This window comes from Elephantulus edwardii, unplaced genomic scaffold, assembly GCF_000299155.1.
Source record: "Elephantulus edwardii isolate Elephantulus edwardi_28Jun2011 unplaced genomic scaffold, EleEdw1.0 scaffold00051, whole genome shotgun sequence".
Lineage (NCBI taxonomy): Eukaryota > Metazoa > Chordata > Mammalia > Macroscelidea > Macroscelididae > Elephantulus > Elephantulus edwardii.
Window position 1 is genome coordinate 11062288 of NW_006399801.1, and position 25821 is coordinate 11088108.

Genomic DNA, 25821 nt, shown 5'->3' on the forward strand with positions numbered 1-25821 from the left:
TAAAACTGTTAACTATCTCAATCTCTTCACCATCCATACTGATGCTGCCAGTTGGTCCCGTGGTGAGAATCTTTGTTTTCTTGATGTTGAGCTTCAGTCCATATAAGAGGCTGCAGTCCTTGACCTTCTGTAGCAAGTGCTTCAGGTCTTCCTCAGTTTCAGCAAGCAGGGTTGTGTAATCCACATAACACAGGTTGTTGATGATCCTTCCACCAATCCTGATGCCATATTCTTGGATGATCTGTTCTGCATACAGATTGAAAAGGTATGGAGACAAAATACATCCCTGATGGACCACTTTCTTGATTTTGAACCATCCAGTGTCTCCCTGCTCTGTTCTGACAACTGCCTCTTTGTCCAAGTATAGGTTTCGCATTAGCACGGTCAAATGTTCTGGGATTCCCATTCTTCTCAGAGTCAGCCACAGCTTGCTGTGATCCACACAGTTAAAAGCCTTTACATAGTCAATGAAGCAGTGATAGACATTCTTCTGGTATTCTCTGCTTTCTGCCAAGATCCATCTAACTTTAGCTATAATATCCCTAGTACCACGACCTCTTCTAAATCCAGCCTGCACATCTGGCAGTTCTCTGTTGACATACTGTTTCAAACGTTTTTGGATAATTTTAAGCAGAATCTTGCTTGCATGTGATATCAATGATATTGCTCAATAATTTTCACATTATGTTGGGTCACCTTTCTTTGGAATGGAAACAAATATTGATCTCTTCCAGTCAGTTGGCCAGTTGGATGTCCTCCAGATTTCCTGGCACAACTTAGTGAGCACATCCAGGTCAGCATCTGTTTGTTGAAATAAATCAATTGATATGCTGTCAACTCCTGGAGGCTTGTTTTTGCCAATTCCTCAGAGCAACTTGAACTTCCTCCTTCATCACCATAGATTCTTGATCATGTTATTTAATGAAATTCCTCTGTGTCAGCCAATTCCTTCTGATACAGTGACTCTGTGTACTCCTTCCATCTTCTTCTGATACTTCCTGGATCACTTAACATTCTACTCAAACTATCTTTAAGTATTGCCACCCATGGCATGAATTTGTTTTTCAGCTCCTTCAGCTTAAGAAACCCTGAGCGAGTTTGGCCCTGTTGATTTTCTGACTCCAGCTCTCTGCACATTTCATTACAGTATCTTGCTTTGTTGTCCCAAGCTGCCTTTTGAAATTTTATGTTCAGCTCTTTGGTTTATTTCTTCCTTTAGCTGTGGCTTCTCGGCACTCTAATGCAATACTAAGAGTCTGTGACATCCATCTTGGTCTTTTCTTCTTCTTTAGCCTTTGTAATGATCTTTTGCATCTTTCATGGATGATTTTCTTGATATCCTTCCAGACCTCATTTGGTCTATGCTCATTGGTGCTCATGGCCTCAAACCTGTTCCTGAGATGGTTTTGAAATTTAAGTGGGACAGACTTAAGGTCACTTAGATACCCCTAATTACATATGCATTATTCTTACAGATTTTTACCATAAATTGATTTATTATAATCCTATCCACTTCCACCATAGCTTGCCTCTGGAAACCCCATGAACCTGGAGAAAGGACAAAAGTTATACAGGAGGTGTCCATGGCTTTCGTTCATAGGGTCACTATGAGTCGCCCGCGACTCGACTGCACTTAACAACAACAACATACAAATGATAGGTCTATTCTGTAGATATTATAGGCACATAGTCCAACTCTCATAGAGCTAGTGGATGTAAGGTAGGGCTATTGAGAAGGAACTTCAAAAGAAATACAACAATGTGAAATCTGTTTCCTTTTACCCTGAAAGTTTGCATTTGAACAATAGATTTTTAACATATAACAGCTAAAATTAACGGAACATATAATGGCATAAGAGTGGAACTGAATCATTCAAAGGATAAGCCAGGAAGACAAAGTGAAATATTTTCAAGAAATGTACAAAAACCTGGAGGTAGAAAACAAAAAGAGACAAATATTGGCATTTCTCAAGCTGAAAGAAATGAAGAAGAAAAAAATCAAGACTCAAGTTGCAATATTGAAGTATTCTATAAGCAAGATATTTAATGAGGCAGGAAGCATCAAAGGAATGTGGAAGGAGTACACAGTCATTGTACTAAAAAAAAACTGGTTGATATTCAACCATCATTGGGGGTAGTAAATGGTCAAGAAGTAATGGTATTAAAGAAATAAATCTAATCTTCATTAAAGGCACTGGCAAAAAGCAAGGTTCTAGGAATTAAAATAGTAATTAAAAATGTCTCAACTAACAAGACACAGAACTAGAGGTGCTCATTTGTCTACACTAAATAATACAGAAGATAGAAACTTGGCCAAACAATTGGAAGAGATTACTATCTGTGCCCCTTCCAGGGAAAAGTGATCCAACAGAATGTTGCAATTATTTAAAAATGTAATTAATGTCACACACAAATAAAGTCTTGCTTAAGAGAACACAAAAACTGGACACTGACCAGGAACACCCAGAAATTCAAACTGAATTGAGAAGTGGTCATGGAACAAAAGACATCATTATTGACATCACAGAGATTTTGGTTGAAAGCAGAAAGTATCAGAAAGAAGTTTACTTATGTTTCATTGACTATTCGAAGTCATTCAACTGCATGGATCACAACAAACTATGGATAAACTTTCAAAGAGCGCGAATTCCAAAGCATTTCATTGTGCTCGAAAATTACCTGTGCATACAAAGACCAAGATTTGTTGAGTCATTGGAACAGAAAAGGGAGTATTACATAGTTTAAAATCAGAAAAAGTGTGTGCCAAAGTTGTATCCTTTCATTCATGTTTATTCAATTTGTATGCTGAGCAAATAAAACAAGAAGCTGGAATATATAAAGAACAACAGAGCATCAAGAATGGAGACCCATTAATAACCTAAAGTATACAGAAAACATAACTTTGCTTGTTGAAAGAGGAATTGAAACATTTTCTGTTGCTACTCAAAGCCTATATATCCTTTATTATGGATTACATTTCAACATTAGGAGAACAAGGAGTCTCACAACTATATCAAATGCAACACCGTGATGCATAGAGAAAATATTTTAACAGTACTGGGAGCCACAATCCATGCTCATGGGGCCAACAGTTAAGTTAAACAATGTATTGTATTGGATAGTTTTTCTGCAAAAGACTTATAAAACATGAAAAGGCAAGGATATCACTTTGAGCACTGAAGTGCTCCTCTTGACTAAGCTATAGAGTTTCAATTGGTAAGAAGCTGTGTTGCAATCCTGAAGGCACGGAGTTTGAATCCACCAGCTGCTCTGCAGGAGAAGGATGGGCAATCTCCTCTTGTGCAACTAACTGATCTGAAAACTCACCAACTATGGGTCAATTCAGACTCAACGACACATGACAACAACCATAGACATGCAAAACTTGGACAGTCAATAAGGAAAACAGAAGAAAAATTGCTTGTCTTTCAATTGTGGGATTGGTGAAGAATATTGAATATGCCACGGACTGCCAGAATTGGGGGAGAGGGATATCTGCCTTGAAGTACAGTCAGGATGTTTCTCAGAAGTGAAGGTAGTAAGATTCCTCACACACTTGGATCATGGTATCAGGAGGGATGAGGCCTAGAGAAAGACATTATGCTTCTCAAAGTAGAGTCAGAGGAGAAGAGACCTTCAAACTAGATGGACTGGTGCAACGACTGAGACAATGGGCTTAAAGACACAGAGATTGTGAGGGTACCACAGAATTGAGCAGAGCTTCAAGAGTCCTTTGAATTAACTCAAGGGCACCTGAAAACAATGTCAGTGAGGTGTTTTTTTCTCAGTCACTTATGTTATTTGGCCATAAAACTGGATCTTACCACTTTCATAAAGCTTTCTGAAAGTTCAAACTATTTGTATGACATGGATCACACTGATGGTAATATTTAGAACTCTCCTGTCATGTTTTCATTTGTCTGGTTTACCTCTGCCTAAAGGCTTTGGGCCTTTTATTCACAACAACAACAACAACAACAATGTGTTTTTATGTAAATGATTCTGAGTAACTTTGTTAATTGTGTGTTTCTCATAGATGTGATCTTGTTCTTATATTATTTTTTTCACTTTAACACTTTGTTTTTCCTTGCTTTGTGTATGTGCATATATATGTGGACAGGTATGTATTTCCATTTCTGGTTATTTTGCAAGTTTACCTCTTCCAGTTTTCCTTTAACTTGAAGTGTTAGGCATTCTCTATTTCTTAAATTTTAGCAACTTTTAAGGTCATTTGTTAACTCCTTATTATAAGAAAACTAGGGCATTAGCATCTACATCTCAATATCTACACTTCTCATTTCTTTCTTTTTTTTATCCATTCTTCTTTTAAATTTTATTGGGAAAAACATATTGGGGATACACGGAGGTGAGGGTTGGGAGCAGAAGGGTGAGGATTGGCAGGGATGAAAATTGGAGAGATGCAATGCTGCACAATTTGGTTGGTGGGGGGAGGCGGTGAAGGAAATGAAAAGGATCCAGTGGGGACCGGATGATTCAGGGCAATGGTAAGCATAGTCCAATGTGATTAAACAAACGGTCTTTATCACTTGTGGGTTTCTCATTTGGGAATTGGGTGCAGACTCTCTGGCTTCTTCATGCTGAACAGTGGTGTTAATGTGAAGGTGAAAAGGGAGCACATTTTACCACCTTGAAGTTGCTTGCCTTCTTGTTCTATTAGAAGATGTTTTCCTGACATTTACTCCCCTCTGGACTGCAAAGTGTTTTCCCAGGTGGGTCCAGTGGGGATGGCTGACTGAACCCTGAGGCTCCATCCTCCTTTGCTTTCTTAACTGGCCATTGTATTTCCTTTTTGTCTCTGGAACTGGGTTCAGGATTAGGTCTGGAGTAAAACTCAGTTTTAAGGTTACCTATAGAAAAGGGAGAAAATCTAGAGAGAACAAACTTGTGAGTTACAAATAGAAGGGCTTTTGGGGGTGTTACTTACGGGTGTACTGGGGGAGAGGGTGAAGGAAAGTAGCCTCGATAAAATTCTCTTTATACCCTAGGCAGTTTTTTCTACCCAGGGGTCGGATGGTACAATCCGAGGGCTGAGGAGCTCACCCCGAGGGGCCAGCTTGCCCTGCTAGGGGCCAAACATACAGCTCACCCCACCGCCTGCTGGGGGCCGAATGCACGGCTTGCCCCGACTTCTGCCATTTTTATCACTGTCCAGCAACTAGGATTCTTTATTACAGAGCAAATTCTATAGAAGATTTCAGTCCTGCCTTTGAGAAACTTAAACTCTGAGGCATGGTTACATCCAGACAACTGAGATGGCAGCAATCCTTCAGGTTTTTGTTTTTAAAAAGTAGAGATAATTTTTTAAATCTTGTCCTTTTACCTATTTTGGGTTTTACTTTCTCCCACTTTGGGATATGTTTTTTTTAAATTAAATTTTATTAGTTTTAATGAACATTTACAGAGATTTTGGGTTTTCATACTTCTCATTTCTTATCCATTACCTCCTCACAATCTAAATAACAATATCCAACAATTAAAGTAATTAAATCAAAACACAGCTACTTAAATAGCCTATTGGAAAACATCTCCTCATATTGATCAAGAGGTTGAGATGTGCTTGTCCAATAGAGACTGGTGGAACCCTTGAGAATAACCCTTTCTGACACTTTGAATCTGGAACAAAACTTACTCTTGTGGCTCAGTTTCCAGCCACACAATAGACAGGCCTATAAGGTGACCAGAGCACTAAAGAGGCATTCATGCCTTAGAATAGTGAATGATCCCAGGTCAAAAGAGCACCATTTGTCCAAGGATAAAGTCCTGACGGCAGGAAAAGGTAGGATAGAAGAGTTGGTAGAGGTGAGAATTTGAGGAATGACACTGTGGGAGGGTGTATGTGAATATATTGTGGGCATTGTAATTAATGTTATAAAATAAAATATGTGTGAATAGCTGAATAAAAAACCAATTCACATTGTAAGCTTCATTCAAATCACACCAAAAAAATTATTTTTTTTTAAAATCCTCCACGTTAGATGTCAGAGCACTGGCAAAGCAACTGAAGCAAATACTCCTCTGAGGATCAGTAACATCTGCAAGGTTTCCATTTGGAGTTGGTAGCCCTGGTGATGCTCAAGTCAGATTGCGTCCTATCATCCAGAACAGCGAGGACAGAAGAAAGAAGCTAACGGAGAAATTATTGGGAAGGGAAGCAAGGAGCCAGGAAAATGTAGGAAGAGAAATGTTAAGATTCAGTGTGGAGTTCCCAGGGGTGGCTGGAGTCTCAAGAGCATAAACATCACAGTTCGTGCGAACCTAGTTAGTAATTTCTAAATGCCAATTAAACACGCTATGACAACACAGCCTCCTTGACTTGTATTTCCTTACGTTTTAACCTCAGTTTCCCTTATCCTCATATAAAGAACCTGTCAATATGGTAGAATTTTAATAATCAAATATCTGGGGCTACTGAGGACACAGTAAGAATTATAATGACAATGAACAATAGAGATGGAAAGGCTGGAAACACCAGTCAGAGGCAGGGCCGCTGAGGGCTCAGTGTGTGAGGCCATCTGCCTTAGAATCAAGAGTCACATTCAGAAGTTCCAATGTTATTCACCAGAAAAGAGTTACATTTCTAAAAGTTATCCAGTGCTGGAGAAACATTAGTTTGTTGTTTTCAGTTGTCATCAAAGCTCCAACTCATGGCCTTGGCCCTGTCATCAAGCACAGGCAACGGAACAAAAAGCTGCAGGTCCTGTTCGATCTTTGCGATCACTGTCAAGCTTCAGCCTGCTGCTTTGGCCACTGTGAACATTTTGTTGTTGATGTTGTTATTTGCCATGGGGTTAGAACTGACCCATAGCCGACCCTCCGGCTGATTTTCAGAACAAGAAATCACATGAGAATAGATTGTCCACCCTCTCCCCCTGGAGCAACTAGTAGATTTAAACCATGTGCTTTTGAGATTGCAGCACAACTTCTTACCACTAGGCTACCAGAGCTCATAAAGGGCAGTTCAAATCCACCAGCTGCTCTCAAGTAGTAAAATGGCAACCTGCTCCTGTGCAATTTACAGCCTCTGAGAAACCCACTAGAAGGCTATAACTATGGGTTGGTTCCAATTTGACTGTAATGATTTGGGTTGAGTTGAACCCAGGGAGCTCATGCAGCACTGTCGTGAGCAATATTCTGTGACCGGAGGAGTTTTGTGAGCTAATTTTCAGCAGTGGATCCTGGCTTTGCTTGCTAATCTGTCTGAATCTGAAAGTTCTGCTAAAAACACTGGGGCACAGTGTGGGCTGCCAATCAAAAGACCAAGTGTCTCCAGCCATTCTAATCCTGTGGAAGAAAGGCGAGCAGTCCCCGCCTGCAAGATTTCCAGCCTCTGAAACCTAGTGGAGGCTCGCTGTGAGTCACTGCAACAACTGTGAGTCTGGTGCATGGGTAACTTTGCTGGCCTTTCACTCCAGCATCACAGCAACTCCGAAGCCACCAACATACAACAAACTGAAAGATGGGTTCTAGGAAGGTGCAGGAGATCTTTAAATGCAAAGTCTCGGAAGACTGGGCATCAAGTCTGGCAGCAACCCAACCAAGTGACTGTCTGTCAGTTGTTCCTAACTGTGGAGAAATAGGTTAAGAGTTGACAGGGTACTTCTCTGTCATTTCTAGAAGGAGCTATGTGTACCCCCCAAATCACCCACAACTCACTGTGCTCACATTTTACAACTTTCAGATTCCACACATCATCTCCAAACCTCAAGTAACATGCAAGTATTAAAAGTAGGACTAATGTAGTCCCTCAAACTGCTTTTAAATAAGTTTCCTTTTGCCTGGGGGTGGGGTGTGGTGCTTGGAAAGAGAAGCAGAAGAGCTGGAGGGCCCGGGGCCAGGTTCTCAGGCATTTCAGGAGAAGACCTGAAGCTCTTCCTTCTCTGTATCTGAGTTTTGGGCCTGTGGCTTCGTTGCCAAAACAGAAACAAGTGAGAGTTCTGAATTCAAGCATCCACATTTTAGATTGCTTCAATATCTGGCTGAGACACAAGTCAAAACAAAATCAAACAAAGCCCCATTCTTGTGTTGAGTACACGCTGGGGGGAGGCAGACCTTGATAATATGGAGCTTGGGCAAGAGGTTGCAGTCGGCTAAGGTGAGCTCATCTCCATCCAGGAACTTCCTTCCAGACACAGTGACGTCTTCCGTGCTGTAGGCGTCTATTTCATCAGGCAGAGGGCTACTTAGGTAATTGTCCAGCTTCTTCAGGGCCTTTAGCAAGTTTTTTTCATAAACTGAAACAGAGAAGGAGAATTTTTTAAAAAAATCACTGAATTAGGCTATGGAAGTTCGTGTCACATCGGAGGAAGGAGTTGGGTCCCCTTTCACATTGAGACCTGGGCAGACAGCAGTGGGATGCTGGGAAGGGGGCTCTGAATGAAAGGCTCGCTCCACACTAGAAAATCATTCTGTCTCTACAACACATCTGTTGCTTCAGAAATATTGCCTGAAATTCTAAAGGGAGGTGGGCACTGATTGAAGCACCATTTAACATGATCCCAAAGGTACAGCTGGAAAGATCCATACGGTGACTCTTTTCCCCCTAAAACTCTCATTGTTTGGGTTCTCACACTCTAGAAGAAGCAACAGTTTTCTTGGAAACCACATGCAGATCAAGGTTAGAATTCCCCCCCCCCCCCCGCCCACCGCCATCTTCTTTTCTGTATCAATTTCTTAAAAGCAAAACAAGAGCATTATAGTCAGGCTAACCCCAATTCAAGGTGACTCTATGACTGACAGATTAGTGCTGTGCCCTAAAGGGGTATTTAGGGCTGGGTTTTGGAAATAGATCACCAGGTCTTTCTTCCAAGGTGCTTCCAGAGTAGAATCAAACCTCCAACCTTCCAGCTAGCAGTCAACCAATGACTGCAAACATCTATAAAAAACAATGTACCAGCTGGAATCTCCCTTGTGTCATCTTCTTCCACACCCAGGGACTCCGGGCAGCCCTCTCCACTCCGCGAAATGAGTCAGGATTTCTGATACTTTACAGAAAGCCACACTAGAGGCCAAGTGGAAATCCCTTTAGAAAACAAAAAGATGGGGAGGTACTCACTGTCATTTGCATCCTTCTTGGTGTTTTTAATAAATGCAGAGAATTTGGCAAACACATCATTTCCTGCAGAATTAGATTCAGGGTGTTGAGTCCCCAGCTTTGGGTATCTGGAAAGGTTCAAGTTTAGAATGTCATAAATAAGTGGTCTTTGAGGTGGGACAATACAATAGAAAGGGGAGAAAATATCATATGAGAGATCTAGGCTTGATTCTCAGCCAATATACCTCATAGGCAGGTGCCACCTTCCTGTCACTGGAGGATTGAGTGTTGCTATGATGCTGAACAGGTTTTAGCAGCACTTCCGGACTAAGTCAGACTAGGAAGAAAGGCCTGGCAATCTACTTCTGAAAACTAGCCAGTGCAAACATTATGGGGTAGAACGATCCAATCCTGCTATGCATTTGGTTTCCGTGAGTTGAGGACCACCTTGACACGGTACCTAACCACAATATAAAAATGAAAATGTCCCCTTGAATGTCTTCATGAATTTTTTTTTAATCTTCCAAGTTCAAAAGTCATTATCTTAAAGGAAAGGCATGGGAATCATAGGCTTTCCTTCTGAAAATAAAACCAGTCTGAGATATAAGTCCCCAGCTGGTCTTAAGGTTCTGTTTCCTTCCTGCTATAATGAAGGTGGCATACTAAAGGTGGTCCTTCTGTGACATTACCTTTCAATTACAGCTCCTCCTCATTGTCATTGTGTCAGGATCAACTCGTGGTTGAACCTCCTCTGGATTTCTGAGGCTGTAAATTGCACAGGAGAAGATTGCCCATCTTTCCCCTTCAGAGTCATGAGTGGATTCCAACAGTGAGAGAGGCACAGCCCCTTTGAACTGCAACGCCACAACTCCTAAGCTCGCTATAGCCTGCTGCCATAGCATTTACTCTGACTTAGGGTACCTTTGTGTGTGTCAGAGTGGAACTGTAGCCTTTTTAGGGACTGACTTTTCAGAAGTAGATCACTCAGCCTTGCTTCTGAGGTGCCGCTGAGTGGATTCAAATCCCAAACTTGTGCACTACTGAGGAACTCCAGGTAGCTGAGAAATAGCTAACCTACAAACCAAACCCATCTCCTCCCCACTTCTGCCACCACGCTCTAATTGCCGTACTGCAGGCACAGAGCAAAGAACTCCAGGACACCCTAGCTCAGATATCTGATCTTGTGCTGTGTTGTCTGTGGTTCACCACTGATGTGGCGGAGGAAGTCGGTACCGGGGCCCCAGGAAACCAGACACTCAAAGCCAAAAGTTCTAGAAGTTTCTTTTAAGGTGGAAAAAAATAACAAGCAAGTTGTGAAGATTGGTTTCAGGAGGCCTACCGTGGGGGAGCTAACTTCTCCTCTAAGAACTCCTCGATCTTATTCACATCCGTCTTGACTTCACCATCAAAAGTCATAAAGGGAGGGTTGGTTCCAGGTGCCAAGTTCTGCAGGTCCGCGGGCTTCCTGGGGGGTAGGGTGAACAGCAGTGTTTGTAGGCATGGGTCTACATTTAAATCCACTTCCAGTGCTTAGCTGTGTCTTTTCCAGTGTACAGAGATATTACTTGAGAAAGGATATTGTGAGCTGGCAAAGGGTTTTACAGACAACAGAGGCAAAAGCATCTGTGAGAGAATTATAGACTGGATTCTGTTCTGCTCTGGATACAGAGGTGAAAGATGAATGATGCCCCCCCAGCACTCAGCTGAGGGAGGGGCTCGGTTAGGCTTCGAGGGGTGCACAGTATACCAGCTTCCTCATCATGTCCCAGCCCCTTCTGTTCCAGGTTGCATCCCATTTCATCTAACATGTACATCCCACATACATGGTTCAGCTCAAGAATGGACTTCTTTCATGGGGCAGTCCATGGGTCCTAAGGAAGTGTGTGTGTGTATGCAGGTGAGTTTGTTTACACATGTGAATGTGGTGTTTGCTCATGTGTGTGCATTGACGTGCATGTCATGGTCTGGGGTATATTGCTGTGTGTGCATATATGAGGATATGGTTGTATGGACCTTTGTGCTTGAGTATATAAGGAGTATATGCACATGACTGTGAACCCATGAGGGCATATGTGCATAAGTGTGTGCACACGCATCTGTGTGCATGTGCCAATGTGAGGTATGTGCATCTTGTGGATATGCGTTTATGCGTACTCATGGTGAACATATGAAAGTATGTAGTGTGTGCATCTGTATGTGTCAGTTTGCGAGGAGGTGTATGTGTAGATATGGTGTATCTATGTGTGCAGATATATGATTGTGTGTGAATGAAAATGTATGTGTGTGTGGTGTGTGCATATGTAGTCACACAGGTGAAAGTGTGTGTTCACTCTCACATGGGCCAGGGCATATCTGTGTGTGTGTGTGTGTGTGTGTGTGTGTGTGTGTGCGTGTGTGTGTTTAGGGAATTAGGTATAGTAATTCCAATAATGTAGAAACCTTATCTTACCTCTTCAAGTCTACCGTGGTCACATTAAATATTACTCCCTTTAACCAGAGAATCATAAAGAGACGCTGAGAAAATGGGCAATTTCCAATGCTCTCACCATCATAGCCAGCCTACAAGGTGAAAAATATTTTAACCTGAGTTAGCCTCATAATTATAAATGTTGTATTTTATTAAACACACAAAATTAATGCACATTTTTAATTAATGGTTATACTGCAAATAGACATCTGTTGTTATTGTTACATACAGACCCTCCAGCATGTTATCTGAAGCAGTTAATTTCATAGGAGGAGATTGTCCCTTTTTCTCCCCCAGACCAGCTGGGGGACTCAAACTGAATGCCATTGGGTTGGCAGCACAACGCCTTACCACTAAGCATCTAAGATCACTTCATCCAGTCTTTAAGGAGTGATAGTTACACAGTGGTGACAACATTGAGCTGTTAACTGAAAGACTATAGATTGGTTCAAAGTTACTAGCCACTCCAAGGGAGTTAGATGTGGCAATCTGCTTCAATAAGGATTGCAGCATTGAAACCTCAAGGGGTAATTGCACTCTGTGAGTCTTTACCAATCAGAATTGGGTGAACAGCAAGGTTTGAGAGGGCTGTGGGCTAAGGTTATGCCAAGGAAGGAATGGCTGAGATGCGTACACACATGCACACTCTCTCTCTCTCTCTCTCACACACACACACACACACACACACACACACACACACATTCACATATTACACTAAGCATGTTTTGTCCCTCTTCACCACAACCTCACCACTTCCTGTCACTCAGTTGTGCCTCTGAATAGCAAGGGACTCCTTTTGCTTACTAAAGGTAACCAGAATAAAAGCAATGCACTCTCCCTCCATGTTTTGATCCTCTCCAGAAGCAGCACACCTCTTTTTCCAAGATGATTTTGCTTACAAACAGACCTACAGACTCTCACATCAAGAACCATGTCTAATTTAAAACAAAACCATAAAATCCCATGGCTTTTGCATCTATTCTGACTCATGGTGACCTCCTATTAGGTTTCCAAGGCTATAAATCTTTCTCCCACAGAACAACTTGTGGATTCCAACTGCCAATCTCTCAGTTAGAAACTCAACACACTATACCACCAGATCTCCTTCCATATCCACCAGTCATTAAATGATGCTAACAACAGAATGAGGGGGTTCAATTACATGAGTCCTAAAATCATTATAATGAGCTCTGGTGGCCTCGTGGCAAGAAGCTGTGCTGCAATCACAAGTGCACTCAGTTCAAATCCACTGACTACACCTCAGAAGAAAGATGGTTCCTTTCTAAACATCAAATAAAATTCACTTCTACACACACACACACACACACACACACAAATAAGAAGAAGAAGGAGGAGGAGGAGGAGGAGGAGGAGGAGGATGGGCAATCTCCTCCCATGTGATTAACTGTCTCTGAAAATCCACTGGAGGGATTTTGGGTCTATGGGTCAGATCTGACTCTACACAACAAGAATATTATTATAAAACATTACGAAGCTCTTCTCTTGCTTTATGAAGTGCCAGAGATTGGTGGGGAATCATACACTTATTCTGTGACACAGGATAATGAGTGCTTATGGCCACCAAATGATAAACAAATCCTCATAGCAGTTTTGTTATAATAGAAAAATCTGAAAACAAACCAAACAACCATTAAGAATAGGACGACTAATTCCTTGTGGTTATGTACCATCAAGTCAGAACTGACTCAGATCTGACCCTCCAGTGGGTTTTCAGGGCCAATAAATTTCACAGGGAAAGATGGCCCATCTTTCCTCCCATCCCCCAGAGCTCCTGGTGGATTTGAACCACATGTCTTTGCTGCTTACTGGGAAGTAGCACAAGTGCTTAACCATTAAGCCACCAGAGCTCCCTGGATGACTAACATGTTCTTCTCTAGGGTCCTCTGTTTGTGTAGCCTGTAGGGAGTTGCTCCTCTAACCCAAATGTGATACCACTCTGGCTGTCTACAAATAGCTCTGTAGCAGAAAGATGAGCAATCTTCTCTTGTCCTATTTCCAGCTTCTGAAAACCCACTGGAGGGTCAGTTTTGACATGATGGCAATTAATAAGTGGTACTCATAATGTAGGATACTACACTAGAAAAATTAGCTACTACTACCAGCAGCAGTTGAGGTTATGGGGGCTTAGTTATAATGACTTGGGCTGCCATCCTAAAGATACATGGTTCAAATTAAACAGCTGCTCCATGGGAGAAAGAGAAGCAATCTCCTCCCGTGCAATTTGCTGCATCTCAAAATCCACTAGAGGGTCAACTCTGAGTCACTTATGAAGCGACAGTATTTAACAACAACAACAACAACAGCAAGAAGTAGTGATAGGAATGATTCCCACAAACACAGTGCTGAAACTAAAGGGCCCTGGTTGTGAAAGAGCTGAGTTCTCAGCTGCTGAGGTCAGTGGTTTGAACACATGTAGCAGGTCCTTGGGAGAAAAGCTGGGTGAACGTCTCCCACGAAGACCACAGCCTAGAAAATGCTATGGGACAGTTCTACTCTGTCAGATGGAGGGTCAGTGAGTCAGCAACTGACAACAGCAAGGCTGAAAGAAATGAAATTTGAAAGTCCTGTGTGACTCAACGTAAATAAAGTTCAAACACAAGTGAATTCTTCTGGTGCTGGACATCAGAACAGAGTTACCCTAGGAGGTAAGTCTGAAAAGAACAGGTGGGAACCTCACAGGACAATAGAGATATTCTATATAGCAATCTTTATTGTACATGATTAGCAAATTTTTAAGAGCATTTGACTGAATTTATGGTTATTCCTTAATAAAAAAAAAAGAAAGTTGGAGGGGGGATATAAATTTACAAAAAAAAAAACCACAAAAAAAACCACAACCAAACAACAAACCTACAAACAACAAAAATCAACTTCCTTGATTCTTTGCATGAGATCCAAGAATGTGAATTTTGACAGGATCCCCGAGGATGATGTGATGAAGATGATCAGAGATCACTTCTTGCAAAGCGTGGCCTGAGCTCAACTTTGGGGAAAGGGAAGGCTGGTGTCAATATCACTATGTAAGACAGAACTACAAACTCCTAGTTGGATGAGGCACACATAGAATGATTTGCAAGGCTTTCTCGTTGTGAAGTAAATCTTCATGAACTTGGAAATAACAGGCAGATTTTTACCCATACATGAGACCAACAGACCCAGATAAGTGAATTCACTTCCCACTAAACTCTAGTGCTGAGTCTCATTCTGTGGTGGAATTCTTGTCCTGCCTTGAACCATGCACAGTGACCAGAGGTGTGTTCTATGAGGTATTGAATAGGTTTCAGAGGGGCTCCAAACCAAAATGCACTGGGGGGAAAAAAAAAGAAAATGGACTAGGAAGAAAAACTTAGTGGCCTGCTTCAGAGTACGAGCCAACTAAAATTCAATGGATCACAATTGATCACAGGGATGACTAAGGGCCAGCCAGTATTTGCGTGTTTCCCTAAGTCTGGAGCTTCTCCAGGGCAGCTAACAGGCTCTGGGGCCCTGTTGCCCCTCCAACTCTCTCTTCATCACCCCTGGCATTGATTCGCTGCTCTCCTACTGGGATGGTCTGAGAATTCCTGCCTGCCAGAGTCTGTCTGTTCTTTCTGGGGGTTAAGATGTGGGGAAATAGACAACTTGATCTGCCCAAATTTTAACAACTGGCCTGCAGAAGACCCTGAAATAGTCCCTTTTGTCCCACTGCACTCATTCTCCATCCTAGAGGTACAATTTTAAGATGTTCAAACACCAGCCTCTGTCTCTTCAGTTGAGACGTCCTCTCCTTCTTCTGCTGCTCTGGAGCTGAAGAGCAGAGCCCAATGATAGGAGACCCGGTGGCTTGCCGTTTGGGAACCCTCTTCACTCACAGGACTTTCTCTACCCGGGCAGGTTCGGGCATAGTCAGGCTGAGAGAAGCGGGAGGGGGGGCGATGAAAGCGCAGGGACGGGGACACTGGGCCACATATTTCGGCCAGTGCCGACTTGTTCTGCAGCTTCCCAACCCCTCATTTTCCTAGGAGTTAACACTCAGTATGGTAAAGTCCAAAACAAATTCCACTGGGGTGCTGCGGCTGTTCTCTCTTGCTCACCTGCCTGTCCCTGTAACCTTTGGGAACCTGGTATATAACTCAGCTCACTCTGAATTCAGTAAAGCCCCCCAGCGAGCTCCCTGGCTGGGTGTCCTGGGAAAGTTCACGGTGACCAAGCTCTGTGTGTGGGCGGGGCCTCCACACGACCCCGCCCCCTCCTAGGCCTTGGCCTGGTGGCTGAGCTGCACAGAGCTATCGCCCTGTCCTGTCTCTTAAACAATGTCCAGTCTCCCGGTAGACATTGGCTCTGTATTCCTCCTTAGTATTGTTCTCACCATTTCCCTTACTCCTGTCAGCTGCTGTTTTTTTAAAGCGGCGTTGTTATTGTTGTGTACCATGAGCCAGAACCCTTTCATAGCTGACCCTCCGGCAGGTTTACAGAGGCAGTAAATCTCTGGGGAGGAGACTGCCTGTCTTTCTCCCCTGGAGCAACTGGTGGATTCGAACCTTATGCCCTTGAGACTGTAGTGCAGTTTCTTACCACTGGGGCACCAGAGCTCCCTTAAACGCGGGATGGAATCATCGTTCAACGATGATTAATTTTATAAAACATAATGAATGGGAATAATTGTATGAAACACAATGGAATAAAGGATAGTGTGAAACACAAACCGATATGAAATAAAAATGGGCGGGGAAACAAAGCGGGTTGGGAGCAGTACAGCACACCACCACCACAACTGCGTTGGTCATCCAACTTTGTAAACATTTAAAAGTTTCATAGCAGATTCCTTTCCGGAACTGCAGGGCGGGTGAAATATCTGTTTGGAGGGTGGTGGCACAATGCTTTGTGCTGCCACCGTGCCCACAGCCAGAAAACAGCTATGAAAGCGGCTGTTGTCCCACACGCCCGCCTTGCGGCCTGGAACTGAAGCGCTCGGAGCCCCGCAGCCACCAGACTGCGGCCTGGTCGGCATCTCAGAAGAATGAGCTGGCTGCCACCACCGCCAATAAAGCAGGATTTACATACCCAGCGTTGCCTCATTTTAAATTGCTCAAAAAAAAAAAAGTCTCTGTCTCGGGCGTTTGTAAATGAGGGGGTTACAGGAACACGGTGGGAGTGACTAGGACGCCTTGCTGCCTAATTTTATTACTTTAATGTGCTTCGGTGCTAGGACGTGCCAGCAAAAATAAGGCGAGGAGACACCATCTTCGCGGCCCACGGTTGAGCAATAAGAGCAGAGGATCGCCTTGGTCAGATTAATTAACCAGAGAGATGATGGGATAAATACACACGTATTAGGAGTGAATAACTGACACCACAGCTGTAATTGAGACGTTTTCTCATATAAAGTTTTATTTTCCAGTGCTGATAATTCTCTCAGGCTAATTAGATGCTGGCCTAAAATTTCTCTGCAGGCTTCTCAGCCCGGGGGGGAGATTTTTGTAGGTATATCTTCTTGATAAAAATCAAAGTAAGCCGTTTGAGGCATCAGTGCATGTTTTGGTTTTTTTTTTTATTTATTTTCTTGTGAAGAGATAGGCAGGAGCTTGGATAACAGAATGCCATGCTTGCCTTTCAGATTCAACTTTTGAGCAACTGTGAGCCCTGGTGGTGTATTAGGTTATGCCAATGTTAGGTTGCTAACCAAAAGGTTGGCAGTTTGAGACCACCAGCTGCTCTAGGGGAAGAAAGATGAATAGTCTCCTCTTATTAAGAGGCTGCAGCCTTGGAAATTTAATGGAGCCCTCCACCCCTACCCCAGCTGTGAGTTAGAATAAACTGGACAGTGTGTTTGTTTGGCTGGTTTTGTTTGGTTTACGATGATAATACTGAAAAAAAAAAAGAAAGAAAGAAAATGACAGTGAGAGCTCTGAATGTCCCACAAAATCCCCATTTCCATTCAGAGCCCCTGGTAATCCTGCTTGGACCAGTGGAAGTCCACAACCAGTGCAGCAGTTTAGCTGGGCTGTAAGGGGACAATGAAGGGTGGCTGCTCCCCTTCGCCACCAAAACCCTTGCCTTTAAGTCAGTTCTGACTCATGCGGCCTCCATGTGTGTCAGAGGAGAACAGCGCTCATCAGCTTTCTGATGGATAATTTTTTTGGAAGTTGATCACCAGGCCTTTCTCTCTAGGAGTCTCTGGGTGCACTTCAATCTCCAGTCTATTGGTTGGCCGGTGAGTGTTAACTGTTTATACCATCCAGAAATGCCCCCATTGTCACTGGGTTTATTGCTACTCAGAGCCGACTTCATGCATGTTAGTGTCACACCTCACTCTACACGGTTTTCAGGGCTGAGTTTTCAAAGCTAGAATTCTAGACTCTGGATGAGCTCATACCCTGGGAAATATTTCTGGTCATCTCCTACAGCACTTTTTGTTTCAGGCAATTGACCTTTCCAGTGCTGGGCTATATTATTCCTTGTGCTCCTCTTCCCATGAGAACCTTAATCAAATGGACTATGGCCTTCCTGGTCTGGGCCTCCTGGTTGCTCCACAGCCTCTCCTGACTTGAGTCCCTTCCCATCCAACCAGATCACCTGGCGTTGATTCCCCACTCTCTGGTCTTTATACTTCTTTCTAGAAAATACTGTGTGGGCTTAAATGTCAAACACATTCTACAAAGCAAACATTTTTGGGAAGAAAAATTAAAAATAAAAAACAACCTGGAGATAATGGAGAGAAGGTAAATTCCTGAGTGATGCAAATGGTTAAAAATGGTTAATGTGCTCGGCTTTTAACCAAAAGGTTGAGAGTTTAAGTCCATGCAAGACACATCAGAAGAAAAGGCCTTATAGTCTACCAAACCAAACCCAACCCACTGCTGTCAAGTTGGTCCCAACTCACAGTTATCCTCCTCAGGCTCCCCCATCTTTCTCCTGTGGAGTGCCTGGTAAATTCAAACTGCCAACCTTTCCGTTAGCGCCCAGATACATTCTGTACGACACCACAGGGAACTAAGAATGCTGAGTTGCACAGGTCTACTTAGACACACATGCAGTCAGAGTCAACTCAACAGCCAGTGTCTCTATTTGTTCATTTTCATTTAAAGAGAGGACTGAGATCAAGAGGTAACTGGTGACATCTCAGTCATCCCTTGTCTGGTAAGCGACTTTCCCCCAGTGAGGCAGGGTCTGCATCCTGTGTGCAGGGAAGAATTCTAGTCCCTGAGGAAAACTGGGTGGGAAAGACTTGTCATCGGGCAGAGGGGACGTTGGGCAGGAGGCTACTATCGCAAGAACATGGAGAAAGTCAGAGAGTAATGATGGGGCTGCTCCATTTCCAACACCCGACAGGGACTTTCAGGTGGGAGTGAGAACAGTAGCTGACCAGAAGGCAGGGGCAGGAGACAGGGTTTGATGCGGGCAGCCATAGCAGCCACCAGAGAGCGAGTTCTCCTCAGACAGGAACAATGTGGCCAACAGAACCAGCCAGGATCACTCTTTTATTGGCAGCTGACCTGGGAGAGTTACAGCAAACCAGATGGAAGATGACTACCTCTCCCTGAGTCCCAGACAAACTTCCCTGAATTCATCTCACAGCCTTTCCTGAAAGCCCAATTGCTTCATGCCCTTTGGGAAGTGGCAATCAAAAACACATGGCATGGCCAAGTACTAAGACCATGACCTTCTGAGTCTGAATCAGTTTCCTAGCGTTCTGTAACGAAGTGCCACAAAGTGTGTGGCTTAAAACAGCAAATGTACTCTCTCAAAGTTCTGGAGCAAAAGCCGGAAACGAAAGGTTTCACAGGGCTATTCTCTCTCAAGTCTCTAAAGGGGAATCCTTTGCCTCTCCTCCCTTCTGGGGTTTCCTGGCCTTCTCTGGCATGTAGATGCCTAATTCCACACTCTGCTTCCCTCTTCCCACTGCTGTCCTCCCTCTCAATCTGTGCCCCTTTCCCTCTTTTTTTCAGCAGCTCTGGTGACTTAGTGGTAAGGAGTTGCCTTGCCAGCCCAAAGGCAGACAGCTCGACTTCACCAGCTGCTCCAAGAAGAAAGATGAGCAATCTCCTCCCACATGCTCACAGCCTGAAAACCTGCTGGAGGGTGAGCTATGAGTCCAGTTGTGACTCTACAGCACATAAGGACAATTAACAGTTGAAGAGACAGCCCTAGTAGCATAGTCCGTAAGGAGCACTGTGAACCCAAAGGTAGGGCCTCTCTGTTATTGTTATGTGCCGTCGAGTTGTCTACCATCCTAGGTACAACTCTGAAGCCTGCCCTGTCCAGAACCAGTCTCACTGACTCCACTTCACTAACCCCCATTGCCCCAGTCACTGTATCAATCCATCTCATCCGGGGTCTCCCTCTCCTGCACTGTCCCCCACCCTTCCGAGCATGATGTCCTTCTCCAAGAACTGGTCCTTCCTGGGCATGTGCCCAAAATATGTGAGATGGAGCTTCAAAATTCAGTAGTTCATAACCACCAGCCGTTCATCAGGAGATAGATGAGCAAACTCCTCCCATGCTACGTACAGCCTTCAAAACCCACGGGAAGATCAGCTAAGAGTTGTAAGAGTTGTTCCAACTTGATGGCAAAGAGCTTTCCTTCTTTTTTAGTATCTGAGGCAGGGATCTCTGGTGGTTTGGTCTGCAGGGAGCTGTGGTGCTAGCCTAAAGGCCATGCCTCTCCGGTGGTTCAAATCCATCAGCAGTTTCTCAAGAAAAAGAGACGGGCTCCTCCTATGTGATTTATAGCCTCAAATACCAATGGAGGGTCAGTGGCAAGATAGTTCTGACTTGATAGCAGTAACAGAGAGAATAAGTGAAGAAACTCTAGTGGCACAGGGGTTCCACATCTGCGGTTTGAACTCACCAGGCAGCAGAACGAAGAGGTGGCTGCCTGTCACTATGAGACAGACTCTGCTCAAATGGGTTTGCTGCTCTGTGTCACTTGGACGATTTATTTCTTCTTTCTTAACCTCAGTTTCTCTATTTTGAGGATGAAGATTGTGTGATATGCGTGACTATCCTGGGTATGCCCTAAAGGGAGCCATTATTGCCATTATCTTCTCCAGCAACTCATCATTACTATTGCAAACTGAAGACATTAGAACAATTATGGAATTTAGGATGCTTTTCACCAAGCCACCATTAGCATGATTTTCATGCCAAACTCTACAGTCCCTAGTGATCCACTGAGCATTTTTTTTCACTTTCAAAAACAAGCACGTCCTATTCCAAAGGAAAATAAAGAACTAAAGTTCCCTTCTTAATTGCAAAGTGAACAGATCTCCAGCCACATGGCAAAAAAAAAAAAGCAGGGCGGAGGACTTGCATGCACATCTTGGGGGCCCAGAAACCCCCAAATGAACAGTCCAGAGCAGAGGAGACCTGGAGGACTGGGTACCCTCAAGACAAAGGCAGGGTGGATAAGCCCAAGGCACTGCTTTCTTTCCAAGAAGTGACCCCAAAGGCCTCTGCTAAAAGTTAAAATACTAGTCTTTCTTACATTTAGAATTAGTGCTAAAAGCATCTTTTTTTTTCAGTCACCTTTTTTCTCCCCTCACCTTGGTAAGAATGAATTCCACAGAGTGAGTGGAGGTGACAACTAATACCCATTAGCATTTGAAGTTCAAGAACACAGAACAGCAGAGCTTAATAAAGAATGTGCCCTTCAAAAATCACTACTTGCATGTCTATTTTGTAAAAACAAACAAACAAGCAAAACAAAACAAAACACCAAAACCGGTACCATCTAATATTACTGAATGTCTAATCTGATTTGGAATGTGGTCCTAAATAATCTATGTGCATCATCTGATGCAGTCGTATCAAAAGTTTATAAGTAAGACATGACCCAAGTTCATTCCCATTTTGTAGATCAGAAGACTGAGGCTCAGAGATCTCAAGTTTCCTGCTCAAGGGACACATAGAACAGAACGTCTCCTGTTCTCCTTCCCAGTTCCTCAGGATGATAATTTGAGTCTCCTCTCCCTAACTTAAGTGTTAGGACAATGTTTACTCTTTTGAAATTACACTCATGCAGATCTCACATCTCAATCCCTGTGGTAGCCTCTGGGAGGGTCTCCCACCTCTCATTTCTATGGAGCAAATGACCAATATCCTCAGAAGTTCTATGATCCTTCCAGTAACCCCAGCAAAGTTAACCCTGATAAAAGGCCATTCAAGCTGATGGAAAGTCACTCAAGGTCACCTTCAAATCACATTGTTCCAAACCTTCTGATTCTTCCCTTGCTTGATCTATAATCTACAGATGATAATAAGACTGTCACTAAGGGTGGGAATGAAATAAAACACATAGATGAAGGCCAGGCACAGAGCAAGCTTCAATACTCTCTCATTCTTCCTTCCTCTTTCCTTTCTTTCCCTTTACATTTTTACTTTATTTCCTTCCATCCTTCCTCTCTTGTATTCTCTACTTTCCAATAAATGTCAGTCAAGCCAGTTACTTCTCTTAAATGCCACTGTCTCTCAGGTCGACCCCTATGTCCTTAATTACTCCATATCATCTTCTTTGATACCTCCTTCCACCCTCAACCCTCTACCTCCATGTCCTCCTCCAGGTCCCTTCCTAAGGCTCTCTGCTCAGCATTCCCTCATCCCTTTTCTACATTCAACTCATAATACAGTCAGCTCTTCCTGGTTTAGCATCAGATCAGTCACCAGTTGTTCCTGTTGGTGACATTCCTTCATGGAGGACCTTCTGTTCTGAAGAACTGTCCCACTGAAGCACACATGTGCACTCCCAAAACAAGCAATATTCTCATACAGAATCAAGTGCACAGAAGACATTCCTTCAAAACTTGTTTGATGGAGTGAATGGACCTTGTTCTCAAAAAGTTCTATGAACTCTTTATCACTGGTGTTGCTTTAAAGACAGGGGCACGTCAGCTAACCCAGGAGGGCTGCCAGCCATATCTGTGCCCAGATACCCTGCCCAGCCTGCCTGCCATGGGCTCATTTCCCTACTAAGCCCAAGCCACATTGTATAATATAGTTGTCTGCCACCAGGGTGACCAATGGGGCCATCACAATCAGGCGGAAAACAAAGTCACTGCTGTCAAGTCGACTTCAACTCCTACTGAGCTTATTAAAAAAGAAAAGTCAAAGTCACTGCTGTCAAGTTGGTTCTGGCCCGTAGTGACACATTGGGTTTCAACACAGGGTTGGGGGTACTGCTCGTCTTTCTCCTGCAGACTTGCTCATGGATTTGAACCAGCAGAGCCCGTGCAGCTTTTGGGTCAGCAGTGTGACCCACCGTGGACGCCACTACCAGAGCTGCCTGTTGTAAGGGGAGGATACTGATGCTGGTGAGAGGGAGCTGCTGGGGACACGCATGCAGCCTTTGTGTTGGCAGCACAGCTCAGGACAGACTAGGGCCCTGGAACGACCCTACAGGACAAAGTAAGACTGCTCTCACAGGGCTTCCACGGCTGGGCATTTTTTGTGAAAGCCGACCACCACATGTTCTTCCTGGAGAGGAGCTGGAAAGTTCAACAGTCTTCTCTTTCGGTTGGCACCAGGGCACTCTATTTATTTTTTTAGGAGTTTTATTTTGTTATGTTAATGAAGTCATACCAGAGTAGGGTAGATCCTTTATCACTTCTCAGTTATACAATTCAAAATAGACACAGATATACGCAAGGGGAAGGCAAAGATACAGTCAGCAGCAGAGCACTTTAAATACTGTGCCTTCAGGGCTTCTTTTATTACATATAAGTAGTATCATTATCTCCATTTACAGAGGCAAAACTAAGACACAGATAAGGAGAACAACTTGCTAAAAGGGACGCAGCAGGATTTTAACTCAGGCAGTTAGCTAGAGGCCATCCTCTTCATTCAACCCCAACCACTGACTCCTTCCAAATAGGGTGCCAGCCTTCGAACTAAGGTTTTCTTTGCTGGTGTATTTTGTTGTTGTTGGCTGTCACTGAGCTAGCCCAACTCATCTCATCCCCAAGCACGGTAGAGGGATAAACACTACTTGGGCCTGTGTCATCTCCACAATCAGTTCTTGATCAAACCACTGTGATCTACAGGGTTGCCAATGGCTGTTTTTATAAGCAGAGCACCAAGCCTTTCTTCCTACTCTTAAAGCCCCACTGTAGCCTGTTCTGTGCCACAGCAGTGCACAACTTCCACTGACACTCACGTCCGGGTGGCTGCACATGAGGTGCCCAGGCCAGGAACTGAACCCTGGTCTCCAGAATGGAAGTCAAGACTTTTATCATTGGACCCTCCTGACCCATCTTTCCAGCACAGATTGAAGGTGACTTGGAGGAATCCATGACAACAAGAAACCATCACACACTAGAAGCAAATGAAAAGTGCAAAGGACAAACAGTGGTCAGGACAGAAAATGGAGCTGAATAGGACTAGCGGTTATGGAAAGGAGACATCTGTCAGTCCCAGTTGGTAATTCTGGTAACCAGGAGGGCGTGGGGCCTCGGGACATGCCCTGCATAGTCTGTTCCTTCTCTCATAAGCTTTTGTGAGAGAGTAAGGTGACTACAGGCAGTGGAATCACAGTGACCCTAAAATGGTCCGAGGATGCGCTGTGCCACTCACTCACTGCACAGAACCCATCATCAGGTAGAGGAGAAGGTCTTCATGTTGGTCAGAGGGAGAATAGAATGCCTGCCAGGAGCCATATGGAGTAGAGCCTGGAGTGTACGGAGGGTGCCTGACCCTAGAAGTCACTATACTGGAAGACAGCTGCCCTGGTGACTTCACCGACACTTGGTATGTCATTGCAGTCTTTCACCAATATCCACAACTGAAATGTAAGCAGCCCTCTAGCCAACAAAGGACCCCTGGCATCTGACTGTGGATGCCAGGGCAACCTGGGAGGCCACACACACGAGCAGAAAGTCTTTTCCTTCAAACAGGACAAGTGGGATAAGATTTTCCTTGAAAGACCCTATAGAATCTATTAAAATCCAGCCCCATGTCACTGGGCAATTAAAAAAAAAAAGAAAGAAAAGAAAAGGGAACTTTTCCAAGGCAGGTAAAACCTGACACCCCCTTTAATTATGGATATATTTCACTAGACATGTCTAGAGAATGCTAAGACTTAGATCTTTCTTTGCCATAAAAAGAGACTTTTCACTTTTCATACTTGCTTTCTCTTTCCAAAGTCTGAGAAGGCATCTGCTTAGTGCCAATGATGTTATCTCAGACGTGGTCATGAAGAAGCTACCATTAATTGACTTTCATATAGATCTGCCCTTGATCTCAGCTTGCGGGCTGTGGTCCAAGTGAACGAAGGGACGGGACAGAACAAGTTCCCAGATTCGTCATTCAATTGCTGTAGTAGAATAATGCAAAGATGCCCTTGATGCTTGGAACCGGCATATATGCTACCTTTACGGTCAAAGGGACTTCATAGATCTGATCAAGGGTTAGGTTTCAATGTGGGCGGATTGCCCTAACTACCCTAAAGGGTCCAATATGATCATATGGATCCTTAAAATGAGAACTTGTCCTTATTGTGGTCAGAGGGAGATGTAACTACAGAAGACTAGTCAGAAATGGAATGCTGCTGCTTTTGAAGCCGGTGGACGGGGTCCACAGGACAGGAAACTGACTTATGCCAAGGAAGTGTGTTCTTCCTTAGAGCTTCCAGAGGAACACCTTGATTTCAACCCAGATGCTCTCCAGAGCTGTACAAGAATAAATCAGTGTATCTCTAAGCCACAAAGTTTGTGATCATCTGTTACATCAGCCTTAGAGAACTAATACAGCCAGAGATTCCCATACGTGAGACTTGAGCCCGTTCCCTGGAGGGTTAAGTTCACCTGGTCAGTACTCAGCAGTGACACAGAGGGACACCCTCAGAGCAGGGGGCACTAAGTCTGCTCTAAGAAACTCCTCTCTTTCCCTGGGACTTGTACAATGACTCTGGACCCATGTAAGGAGACACATGGTTATCGTTGGAAGGAGCCTTGTTTTAAACTAGTATCAACCAAGCCAAGATCACAGCTTTTCTATCTGGACTTGTGAAATACAAAAAGTGTTTTGACCTGACTAATAGGAAAGTCTGCTCAGTTGCTATTCCTCCACATCACCACTGTAGCCACAGCTTCTGGTTTAGAAGCCTGGCGCATAGCTTTCTGGGGGCCTTTTAAAAACTGGCTGCCACTGCGTCAGTTTTGACTCACAGTAACCACAAGAATGTCAGAGTAGAACTGTACTCCACAGGTTTTCAGGGACTGGTTTTGCAGAAGCATGTCATGTGGTCTTTCTTCTGAGGAGTCTCTGAGTGACCTCAACTCTCCAACCTTTTATCAGCAGCCTAGTATGT

The 25821-nt window shown here is 43.8% G+C and overlaps 1 protein-coding gene across 1 annotated transcript in view; it reads right to left on the minus strand.

Moving 5' to 3' along the window:
* CLIC6 (chloride intracellular channel 6) overlaps positions 1-25821 on the minus strand; it is an 81284-nt gene that overhangs the window by 3058 nt on the left and 52405 nt on the right. The window contains exons 2-5 of the mRNA XM_006886786.1: positions 11502-11611; positions 10392-10517; positions 9074-9180; positions 8071-8252 (exon numbers count right to left, since the gene is read on the minus strand). Of these exons, the coding sequence (XP_006886848.1) occupies positions 8071-8252; positions 9074-9180; positions 10392-10517; positions 11502-11611 (525 nt within the window). The remainder of the gene's footprint in view (positions 1-8070; positions 8253-9073; positions 9181-10391; positions 10518-11501; positions 11612-25821) is intronic.